General features: G+C 37.8%; 1 protein-coding gene across 1 annotated transcript in view; it reads right to left on the reverse strand.

Moving 5' to 3' along the window:
• csmd2 (CUB and Sushi multiple domains 2) overlaps positions 1-12,589 on the reverse strand; it is a 340,637-nt gene that overhangs the window by 194,813 nt on the left and 133,235 nt on the right. The window contains exons 6-7 of the mRNA XM_021322558.2: positions 7,358-7,470; positions 4,009-4,086 (exon numbers count right to left, since the gene is read on the reverse strand). Of these exons, the coding sequence (XP_021178233.2) occupies positions 4,009-4,086; positions 7,358-7,470 (191 nt within the window). The remainder of the gene's footprint in view (positions 1-4,008; positions 4,087-7,357; positions 7,471-12,589) is intronic.

The raw sequence follows: 12,589 nt of genomic DNA on the forward strand, positions 1-12,589 counted from the left end.
ACCTTAAGGCTGTTGTCAGTCAACAAATCGTTGCTATCATTTCTTTCCTGGACAAACAAGGGAGAGTGACACTTTGAGGCTCCGTTTCTGGTGACGGTTGGTCACAGATGTAATTTGTCAGCACTCTGACTGAACATCAGAAAGAGAATCGATTGCTTTTTTCTCCACAAACATGCTCCTCTCTCATTTCACAAAGTACAAAAATGTTATTGACATGCAGTCGCTGCAGAAAGTTCAATAAACCCATTTATTCATGTAAAGCCTTTTAAACATTGTTTATCACACATCAACAAAGTTTTGAAGCCAACATCGCATTAACCCACTAAACCTATAATAAATATAAACATGGGCTGGTTACCAGTATAAGGGTTTTACTAAATAACAGCTGCTTATTCGAAACTGCAAACATGTGTTTAATATCTTCTGAAGTTGAAACTCATTTTCTCTGCCTCCAGGAAGAAAATAGTTGCACCCTTTACCCCCATGCTCCTACCTATTACTACCCACTGCCTGTCAGCTGGCTGAATGAAGGACACAAAACCATTTCCTTGATTACAAGAAAGTTACATTTGACTGTCTGGAATCATTTTTGACTGTAAAAAAAAGAAAACACAGACAGTCTTTGAATAGCATTTAAGAGACCCACCACCCTTATTAGGCTAATGCTATTCTAAAACTACAGCTCACAAACATGTTTGTAGATAGGTCTGCTAATTCACCAGCAAATAGGAGCTTGAACTATATAACTTTATTGTGTGGAGTCACTGGGATGGTATTGATTTTTTTAGGCTTCTTAATTTTTAGGTCTAGTAAAACAGTGTTCCATGTACTCTAGATTATTACATCATGTGAATTTCACTCAGGGTCCATGCTTAACAGCACACTAACATACTAATGCAATACACTTGCATGTGAGGAGCTAAATCTAAAAATACAAAATGATCAGAGATGTTCAGCTATATAACATTTGAAAATCTACAGTTTTTATATTTAAGAATTTCAAACGATTGTGAAAGTTGGTCATAGAAGGCAAACGAGACATTGATTTTAAATTATGCACTAAGGAATGGGTACTGTGTCCGTATACCTTGTAGTTAAACACAGACAAAAACAATTTTGTTTTAATCTTTTAAAAATAGCTGCACGTGAGGACCGAGACTCAGTGTCTGTAATTAAGCAGGACACGGTTTGAAGAGGCAATATAAACAATGAGCATTTCAAGCTTTTTCCTAATTCAAATGTTTGTAAAGGAACCTTTGACACAACATTTACCACAGATGTTGGCAAATACCAAAGTAATCCAAATAATTCCCACGTTGGTATGTATGGATACCTAGGATTGCTGCAGGCATCTGTTGTGAATTTTCAGAACTAAGACAAACTGATGTGTTCAATATATCTTTTACCCACTTTATTTATAATCCGATGCTTAACTTCAAATACGGTTTCCTGAGTCCGTGCTCCCGGAGAGCTGCTATTCTGCAACTCTTCAAGGTGTTGAGTGTCTTCATTAACATGTCATCAAGCTCTGCATCCAAAAGTTGCAGAATAGTAGCTTACGAGGAGTGGACTTGAGTGCCCCTGCCTTAAACCTGTTGAACTAAAAAAAACTTTACGTTGTTCTCTGTTTGAATGGCTGGTCAGTGTAACCAATCTGCTTTATTTTAAGTGTGCATCTCTTTGCTTTTTTTGTTTATTACAATTCTTTAATATTTAACATTTTAAAATTCTTCTTCTTCTGACTTTATTGTGAAGCTCCATGTGTTGGGTAAACCGAAAACTCTAAAATTAGAAGTTAACATTAATCAGAAGCTCCTTCTGTGTTAAGGCTAAAGCATTATTGCCATGGTAACCTTATATATTTAGAATAGCTCACAAACACAGATGTTTTCAGATAAACATTCATATATTATGCATATGCTTTATGCATTACATTAATTTAAGACCTAAAAAAGTGGATCTGCAGCATAGTTAGAAACACGATGTGGACGTATGGAGCCAAAAGCAGGAGATATTATTTTCCACATTGTGACGTATAATAATGCTTTCCATTTCCTTTAGTGCACTAGGTGAATTGCTTGGTAAGTACGGTTCGTTTGAAAAAGTGTTCATATGTAATCAAATGTGGATCAATGAAGCAAACCCTGGTCAGCCTAAAAACATGGCTTAAAGTGAACCAAACGCAGGAATTAGACTACAAGGCAGGGCACTGTGTATAAAAAACAACATAAACAAAGATCTGTTGCAAGATTCCCATTAGAAACATTTTGCAGTCACTTGTGGAGATACGGTAGGTTGAGTTAAAAGCTTTGATAGAAATATGGTCAGATGAAAGTATTTAACGACTGCTGGTTTGTGCCTACAGTAACAATCTAGCTGTCAAGGTAAAGAGACCACGGGACATATCTGAACTGGGCTGAAACGATTCCTCAAACGAATCGAGCAGCTTAGGAAAGATCCTTCATGCAAATCATTTGTCTCAAGGCTTCTTTACATTCTGCTGAACTACAGTCTAATCGTTCAGCACACCACGTTCAAGCCAGCTGTTTAGAAGTGATAGCGTTGTTTTGCACAAAGCTCTCACTTCTGCTCGTTGTACGCAACGCTGCTGATACGTGGATGCCAAGGGCGGTTATTAGAGAGGCAAAAAGAAGCACCAGGACAACAATGCGAAGTGTCAGGAGTGTGGGATCACTTTAAACTAAACAGGAAAGGAAACACAGTGCAGTGCATGTACCGCAAAACTGAATTACCATTCAGTAACAGCATGTCCTCGATGCTACGACACCGGAGCAGGAAACATCCGCAGCATAGGGGAACCTGCTGGGACGACCTCCGTATCAATTCATGACTACGTCGTGTGCTTATCATCAACTCGATGATAAACGAAGTTCGCCAGAAAGACATATTTTACTGATAAAACACATCTATAAACAACAGATGTCTGCAGATAGGAATGTGGAGAGTAATGTGGAAAGACTCAGCTCTAAGAGCCACAAGCCAGCTCTCAGGTTTTTTTTTCTTTGTTTTTTCTTTGTTCTAGCTCTCTGTGCTCAGCCCTAGCTCTGCTCCCCGCATAACTTTGATATGATTGGCTACTATGGCCCCCGTGCGGCCAGTCCCATGTGGATATGGGATTATGCCATTATGCGAAAATAGAGGGCGGCAGACGCTTCAGTCCAAGTGTCTGAAGCGGCAGACAGCGGTTAGAAGAGTAACTGCATGCGTCACGTTGTCCTGTAGTAGAAGTGTGTGCGAAACCAGGAAGCAAAGCATCTGCCTGCTATTTAAAGCTGTTGGGAACAACACAGCAGCGCGCCTTCACTGCAAAATGAAAATACTTTGAGAGCAGGTTCCACCTCAAACCTCCACGGACGTTTCAGAACAGTCCATCCTACGGTGCAGTCAGACGACCGCTTACTTCTTGATGTTCACTAAAGACATGAAATGTTACTGCATTTCAGGCAATAAAATGCCAATTTTCTTTATACAAAAGTAATAAAATTATTCATAAATTAGCATTAATTAGCATTTTGTTTTTCATTGTTTATATCACTCCTCAAATAAGTTGAAGTAGGTAAATGAAGTATCTACAAAACCTGCCACTGTTTTATGCGATTACTCAGTTACTAAAATAATTGTTAGCTGCACTCCAAATCTGTCCAGTGTGCTGCTGAAAGGTGGAAAAGAAATGACAAGTTTCTTTGGAACGAAGAGCAAGATGTTACTCCCGGCGCTACTTCTGGCAAGGAGGGGAACAGACGATTCAAAAGGTCAGGTTTGTCTTCCAAATTGTTTTGTGAAAGCAACCTCGGACCGGCAGAACGTGGCAACCCCATTAACACCGACGCACCAATGGCACCAGGCCTATTGGACTATAATGTCTGAAAATTACCTTAAACACTAAAGGGTATCAAAGCGTAAATGTCCCTTTATTGCAATCCAGTTGTTAACACACTAACTAACATTCACTGCAGGTTTAGTAAGGAAGTAAGAGTTATAACTTACACACTGATATCTTATGGTGGTTATCTTTGCTCGGCAGCATCTTCACACCTCGAGATTTAAGCTCAGTCATCTTCTTCACTGTGGAGAAAACACAGCACATAGGACAAGACATAGTTTGATGTCACCAGTACAGTCAACTAGCAGCGTGATGAGTGCAGCACATAACATTCATGCTGTTGATTAGAGCAATACCCACTGAGTTATGTTTACATTGATCTGGCAAAGTCGTTTATAAGGCAGTTAAGCAGCTGCATGACTGTTAAAATGTGCAAAATGGGAAAACTGCTTACGTTTAGAAGGAAGATGTTATGCATTTTAACTCAAAGGAACAAAGCTTGACAATTCCTGGGGAGTCCTTGAGTATTACAATTATCATTGAGCTAATATGATTAACGTAAGACCACCAGAGTATATCACACGCAAAATAACTCATTTCTATAAAAACTACATTTGGAGCTTAAATAATGGAGCCTTGTGACAACTGCAAGGTGAACGAAACCTGTCATCACAGCAGAAAACCAAATATTTATTCCTCTGCTCAAGTAAACATCTTCAGCATTATCAAAGACCCTAATAAACCTTTTGGACCCTTTGTCACAGAGAAATTTAGAGTGTGTTCTAAAATAGTCTTTGCTCCTCTTCAGTTGAATCTTAATAAAGATACATAAATCTGAGCCCCATGTGGAAGAAGTCGTTAAGATGGCCGTGATAAAATGAAACAGCCGTTAAAACGATTCGCTCTCTCAACTACACAAAAAAGCAAAAACAGCTTGTTCCTGGTATGTAGGGGGTCTAAACTCTGACATCACATTTGGGTTTCGACACAAAGCGCCTGCTTTCTGACAGCATAAAATACAATAAATGTGAAATCCTATTGATCTCATGTTAACATTTGTCTTTGTGCAGTAAAGTGTTTTTTTCTTTTTAAACCTCATTAACTGTCATTGTTAAAATGGCTCATTTAGAGTGGACAAATACAGACATGCAGTGATTTGTGTTTGTTGTCCACATTAACATGGATACAGTATCCACCAGGTTCTCCCTCATTAATAATAAAGAAATCTAAATAAAAACATGCCCGCTGTTAAAAATAAATCAGTCCACAAGCAAGCACAAAATACACTTTGAACAACACAAGATCTATAGGGACGCTTTGCTGAAGCTATTATAAAGAAAGTTAAATATGTATCTTTTATTTACTGTTTACTCATCTTGAAAATCCAATCACTATTATGTACTATCTTTCTTCACTTGCTAAATACATTAGTGAGCATCTCATGTTTTTATTTGCTGTTATTTCACTTTGATTTTTGGCCAAAGTGGTACTAGTTTTATTAAAATAGTCTTGAATGGATGGATGGATGTTTGAACTTAGAACAAACCTTTAGACAAGGTGACGGTAAACAAAAAGGAAATACGTTTGTTACCACCCTATATACTATTCCCAGATGTATTCCACACCTAATGACCAACTAAAAACATCTAAACATTAATGTGTACTCAGTGACCCGAACACCATTGCATTTTTTCCAAAGATTCCATGGTCAAGCTGACTAGAGCTCAGTTCTGTTAGCAGAGCTTTTTAATATCTTTCTTAACATTTATCAAACACAGAATGTGCAATTAAATAAGAGTCATGTATTTTACATCCTAGCCATTTCTCCTTTCTATTCCCCATTCCAATTATCTCACCAGTGGATGGCTGGAGGTAAGATCCTCTGACATGACCATTTTTGAAGGAAATCTAATCCTTTTTCAGTGCTCATCCCCTCTCAGAGGTGCCCCCTGAACTGCTAACAGTTATGAGAAGAAAAACGGATGCATGTTACAAAGAGGATTTAGCAGGTGTGTGTGTGTGTGTGTGTTTCTTTGCATGTATGTGTGTGTGTGTGTGTGTTTGTGGGCGCGCACTAGTAATTGGTCCAGTGGAAGGATCTTACGGTCCTTTCCTTTGCCATCACAGTGAACCTGTTTCTTCTTCTACCTAAAAATGTTCAGAATCGGCATAACATTAAAGCAAATTAAGGGTAATGCAGTGTTTCGAGATGTGAGTGAGAATACCATTTTACAGAAATGACCCAATAGGGATGGTATTATGGGGTAGCTTTTATTGGCTCCTGTATCATTCAGAGCTAGCTTGTTAATGTGAGGAGTACTTGTTGGACAGGACCTTGAAGTTTTAGAACAAGTTATCAGTATAAGATTACATTTTTCAATTCAATTTTATTTATATAGCATCAATTCATGAAACATGTCATCTCAGGGCACTTTACAAAGTCAAGATATCCCAGTTGTTGGCATGGTGTCCAGAATGAGTTGATTATCAGGTTAAGTGGACTGACTGTCAACTGAAACTGAAATTTTTGTTTTCTGTGAGTCTATATAAACATTCAAAAATCCTTTTTGACTTGAATCCCTTTTAATTGTTTTTTTAGTTGTAATTTTATAATTTTGTTTTACAGAATGAATATCAAAGTTTAACAGCTATAGGTACAGGGAATTTATAGGAGGGAATACAGGCAGAAAAAGTAAAAAAACAGAGAAAAAAAACAGCTTTTCTTTATAGAGGACCTTCAGCCCAGTTTACTGATAAGGAACGTATAACTTAGACATAGAGGGTGACGTACATTAATTCTACCAGGAAAGCTCTGTAATTTGCAAATATTGGACATACAATAAGTATTATAAAATTACATTATCATAATTAAGTCTTAATCTACTGACAGTAGCAATGAAATAAATGTTTTACTGAAACATGAATATGAACAAATGATTTAACAATGTAATACATCAAATGGTAAACCAGCACCTGTTTGTTCAAGTCATCAACTCTGTTCTAACTGATATTGAAGTCTTGTTGTGAAAATTGACTATTTTAAAATATAGTGTACTTTTATTCTTGAGAAAAAAATTAGGCATGATCTGATTTATGAAGAAAATGTACTAATGTATTTAATTTTAGTGGGGTTTGTATGAAAATCTTTGGCCAATAACCCCAATTGTGAAATTTGTAGATTTACACAGGTGAAGTAGTAAGGTTTTGTGAACTCTTGCTGAAAATATAAAATATATTTCCAGTGAACCCTTTTATAAATAGTTACTAGACCATAAATGAGATACAAGTGAAGTTGTAACACAAAATTTGAATTGGCCCAAGTCAGAATCAGAACCTCAGGGAAGAATTCAGAGCCTGCAAAAAAAGCTGTTTCATGCATCTATAAGGAGCAACGAATGAGTTTTTAAAAGGTCACTTCACAAGACTGAACATGCTGCACACAATCAGGAAAATGTCTATGATAATTACTAGCATTATACTGAAAACCATATTGGGGTAATGTCTTGAGCTTACCCTGATACTGGGCACTGAAACCTCTCAACCTGTGGTTGCCATCTGACGTAAAGTGAAGTCGAAGCCAGTTCTTGCTGCTAATAATAGGCGAGGGAAGGTTGGGACCAGTAAACCTGCAAACAGAGAGAAAAGAACCGTGGTCCATCAGCATATCAACGCAGTCTGTCAGAATGAAAGTTAATGGGAACAGGTCACATCTGCTCTGACATCATGGTTATCTTGTTTCCACATAAATGAAACGATAAATTCCACACATGAATCAAAATCCTCAGGAGTTCAGACACTCGGATAAATCTGGAAGGTTTCTCCTGCACACTATCGTATGCCAACTTGACAATGCATGGGAATGTTTACGCTTGTGCTTTTGTTTAGAGGCATATGGCAATTATGTAATCCATTATGTTTTGCACGAAGCCAAGCCTAATGGCACCCAATATATCAGAGCAGTTGGCAGAACCTGCCAGTCTTCCCCAGTGATTGCCTTGTTTGTTTGTCTTAATTATACGAAAAAAACGTAAAAATGAATGTGTCCATTAGTTAGAGATGTTAATGGGGCGCTCCTATAAGAGCTATCAAAGTGAATGTTTGGTGCTTAAGAGGAGTTGTAATATTAACAACTCCTAATCAAACTGTGAACCCAACATAAAAAAGGGGAACCAAGAAAAACCAGCCCTGACATTTGGAGAGAAAACAATCAGTTTTATCGCTTTGGAGGAGCAATGGTGAATTATACATTACAAACACTTAAAGTGCCTCCTGATCTGTATTTTAATGAGGCCTGTTGCTTACCAGGCACTTCTTCAGTTGTTAGAGCCAAAGTCATTTGGGGACGCACCATGTTTTATCTTAAGATGCTCTGAAACACGGTGGCAAACACACTCAAACACGCATTTTCTATTTACGGAAAAGCACTAAGCATGCATTTATACAGAATTGTGAATAAATACCCATTCTCTAGGTACCAATGAAATTTTTGCCTAATTTTACCGGCCTTATCTAACCACTCATATATACGTTTAAATCAGATACTGTTTAAGAAATAGCTAAAATCTGATTTTAGCTCTGTGCTTTGCAACTAGGATGGACATACAGAACAAATAGGCACCAGCCCTTCTTAGAATGGATTTTGTATTATTATTATTATTATTATTATTATTATTATTATTATTATTATTATTATTATTGATAATAATAATAAACCAGTAGGCTTCCATATTATCTAACATTTATGTTAGATAATATTTTTATTAAAGAACAATAGAACAAAAACAGTTCTTAATGCAGTTTGATTTAATATAGTTACCAGAAGGCTAACGACTGGAGAGATTTAACCTTTTAAACATGCTGAAAATACATTGTTCCATTAAAGTAAAAATAATTAATTTCTGGATCATCAAGAACTTCAAAAGGAGCAATAAGCGAAGGTAGTGTTGTTAAGAACTAAAGGTATCTTTTTAGACAGACTATGGTATAATGTCACAGACTTTCTCTCTGTGGTGTTCTTCAGTTTCTTGTTTACTACAGTTATGCGGCTACTCACTTTACGGTTGTGAAGTGGTAGCCGGTAGCCCAGCTAACACAGTTAGCATTGTTTATTGCAGCCCGGCCGGCTTGTGTGCTACCCACCATAATACTCGTGCACATTTTTTTTTTCACAAAAAAGGTATAATTGAAACGGATAACTGGTCTGCTGCTTAGATTTTGGAGGTCGAGAGTCAGCTTGTCACACATTTTCTTTTGGTCTACAGACAGTGCTAAACAGCGCACCTAGTGGTGATGTTTTGCTTATTGCTCCTTTAAGGTAAGGAGTACATTACTTTAAACAAAGAAAGTTGAGGACAATGTAAAGTGTTCAGAAAGCAACAGGACGGTCTTGTTCGATATTGGCAGCAGGTGGGTATAAGTGTATCTGCCCACACAGCAAGGATTTTTACATGGAGGGACTTTTACATGAAGGGAAAAAAGTGACTTCTGTTCAAGAAAAACATTAAAGAAAAACTGCAATTCTGCAGGACTGAGAAGACTCAACTGATTTGCCTACAGGGTGTGTCCTCCTTTTGACTGTTTTGGGCAGCTAGAAATTTTATTTTTTCCCCAGAAAATAAAAAGGTCAGTGCTACCATAAGTTGTGTTTCATTCCAGATGTGAGACATCCTGATACATTCCATGCTTGTGGTTGATTTTTTGTTCGAGGCAGTAGTTTTCTATGCTTCTTTGTTATTCACATCATCCTTGAGACATGGATTGAGATATAAAAGAAATGTCTTTGATTTATATTAAATGCTTAAACGATTAGTTGTATTTTGCATTTATTTCGGTACCCACCAATGAAGATGGCGTGGAAACAACATCATGTAACAGGACCCGAAACTTCCTTTACAAAGGCAAGAGAATGACTGAGCCCACTTTCCCCAAGGGATGCTTTATCAGTTAAGAGAAGCAGAGAGATTAAACACGTTATGGATGATGTTGCATCTGGCACGTGTTATTTTGGGATAGTATAAGAAACCACCCATATCTCTTTGAACAGAGGTACGGGCCACAACATCCTGCAGTCATAAAGCAGTAAAGTTAGCTATGTGAAATTAAATGGAACCTCATTAACCGAACAGACATAGATAAAGGCTGATTCCTTAGGCAAACATTGCCGAATGATAAAGGAAGAAAGGATTAGGCAAATAATGATACATCTCGGATGAAGAGACCTTGAAAACATCATTGTGCTTTACTGTTTTTGCCATCATTTCCCAGTGTTTTGACAGTAAAATTTCAAGCTCTGTGTGGAAGTGAACTCAGTGTGCGAACACACAATCCCTCGAGCACAACGGTAGAGGTCTCATGAAGTGTAATGTGGCCAGTTCAACAGTTCCTTTTCGCCAGGCTGTATCAGATTCAGTGCTGAAACTGTCTCAAGAGAGCAGAGCTAAATAAGTTTCCATTTCCAGAACTCAAAGCTCCTCTGTCTGACCTATGATGACAGTAGAAGAAAATGTATATTGAGAAACACAAGGTCATCCTGAAATGTGTAAGTTAGGTGGAGCACTTAAGATCTGGGGCCAAGTAGTAAGCCAGGCACTGATGGACTGAGCTAACGCAGCACAAAAACAAGTTTTGCAAAGTTATCTGTAATTTATCTTTTCAAAACGCACCAAAAACTGTTTAAAGGTTACACTAGAATAAAAAAAAAAACACTAAATGAAAAAAACTTTCGCACTTGATCTTAAGACTGATTAGCAAATCAATATCTAAGGACACTAAAATGAATATTGGTCTGAAACAAAACAGATGAGTCAGAACATAAATAAAAGGTAGATTTTCATTTGATATACATGTGGAAAAATGTGTCTTCCTTAAGATGTAAGCGGTCAAACGACAATTTGGCATCGTGTAGCACCTATCTCATCTCTTCCAGTCACTTTAACTCCGTGGTCAGCAGTAGTGGCCATCCACCAGTTAACATTTAGTCTCCATGATAGTCAGCTGCAGTGCTGGCTGACTGGGTGTAGCAGTATGCAACACTTAAGAAAAGAAAGCAGCGTTGTAGTTTTTAAATTTTTTTTTTTCTAAGTTCTAAGCTGTGTGCAGCTCCATCCATGCCGCATTACGTTCATCTTCACCCTGCCAGTTCTGCCAGCCGCGAAGCCCGTAAGAAGCTGCCAATGGTGTCTTTCCCCCACACCAAGCTGTCTACTATCCTACATTCATGAGTGAAGGTTATCCTTCACACCATCAATAAATAAATACAGAATTAATACAACATCTCCTTTGTAGCACCGAGAGCCAAAAAATACCAAGAAGTGGATGCAAATGTGTTTACAACCATTCTCAAGCAAATTTTGACTGATGTACACACGCACAAATGGAGTTTCCATTTTATACTAGTTCAAGGATTTTAGACAAAGATTACCATGCCCGTCCTATTTAGCAACTGCTTCAGATGTAAAGTGTCCATTTTTTATTTCACATTATTCATTTCATGTCTGCTGTTCTCTATTCAAAGGCCAACGGGTCAAAATATTCTATGCATAATCAGCAAAGGGCAGAGTTCAAGAGCCAAGGATCATCAGCTCCAAATCAAGATCAAAGTCTGTTAAAAAGTTTTTTTTAAAAACACCGTTTCATTTTGATATACCGTATGAAGATCAAGCGTGGATTTGTGCGTGCGTCTGTGTGTGGGTGTTTTGCATGCGTCTAAAAGAAAGGGTGCCGGTTTCTTTGTAAAGAACATTCCCAATAATTGCTCTCACTTAGGAAGATCAATCAGGGCTCTGCTCAGTATGCAGCAGCTGCTGCTTGCAGCAGACCTCCGGGTCACAGTGACTTTAAAAGCCAAAAACTTTCTGCATTTTAATGAGATTATATGAATTACTGCATATGCTATTATATCCGGATGAACATGTAAACTAAAACGTCCAAAGTACCACATCACAAACAGCCATTACAGTAATAAATGTGCAGCTATTGATGGATTGTTTCTGCCTGTTACTCTTCCTGCTACTGTCCACAAGCGCGTTTACTCTAAGAGAACATCGCATCTTTATGAGCCAAAGCAAATCACTGTGAGAGACTCCTAATTCCAGAGAGGCAATATTAAGGCAATGGATATGTCCTTCAGCTGTAACTGTAGCCTAACAGAAACAAAAAGAGGTTTAAATAAATCCACTCCTGCAACAAACATAACAAAATCCAAATCACTGTTACATATTTTTTTTGAAACAAGTATTGCTCAAGTCCTAAAGACCAACCCACCCTTAATCTGGAGGATACGGCCAAAATATGACAAGAGGGCTTGAGGGTAATTATGTCTCATGAGATTCCTTATTTTCCTGAAAAGAAGTGCGGAGCAGGAAAAGTTGCAGACCCATCAGAGTCAACATGTCTTCTTTAACAGTACATTCCCTGGTTCAACAGAGCCAACATGTCTCTTCTGCCTCCCCTTTCAGTTCTCATGTGTTATTCATGGGCGGGCCTTTGACCCCATCAGAAGGAGTTGCTAAATCTTCTGAGAGATTTCTTTCTTCTTTTTCCCGCAACACATATTTCTGCCCTCATAGAACATATAATAGGACACTGATTAAAGGATACTTCCTTTTGGAAAGAACAGCCTTTTGGGAAGAAGACTTTTCATCTTTTTCTCCCCCTCCTTGTACTCCATTTTTAACAGTTTTTCATTATTTCTTCATCCTTCTCTAAAGGATTCCCTGTGGGCACGGCAATTTATCAGTGAACATT

This window comes from Fundulus heteroclitus, chromosome 13, assembly GCF_011125445.2.
Source record: "Fundulus heteroclitus isolate FHET01 chromosome 13, MU-UCD_Fhet_4.1, whole genome shotgun sequence".
Taxonomy (NCBI): Eukaryota; Metazoa; Chordata; class Actinopteri; order Cyprinodontiformes; family Fundulidae; genus Fundulus; species Fundulus heteroclitus.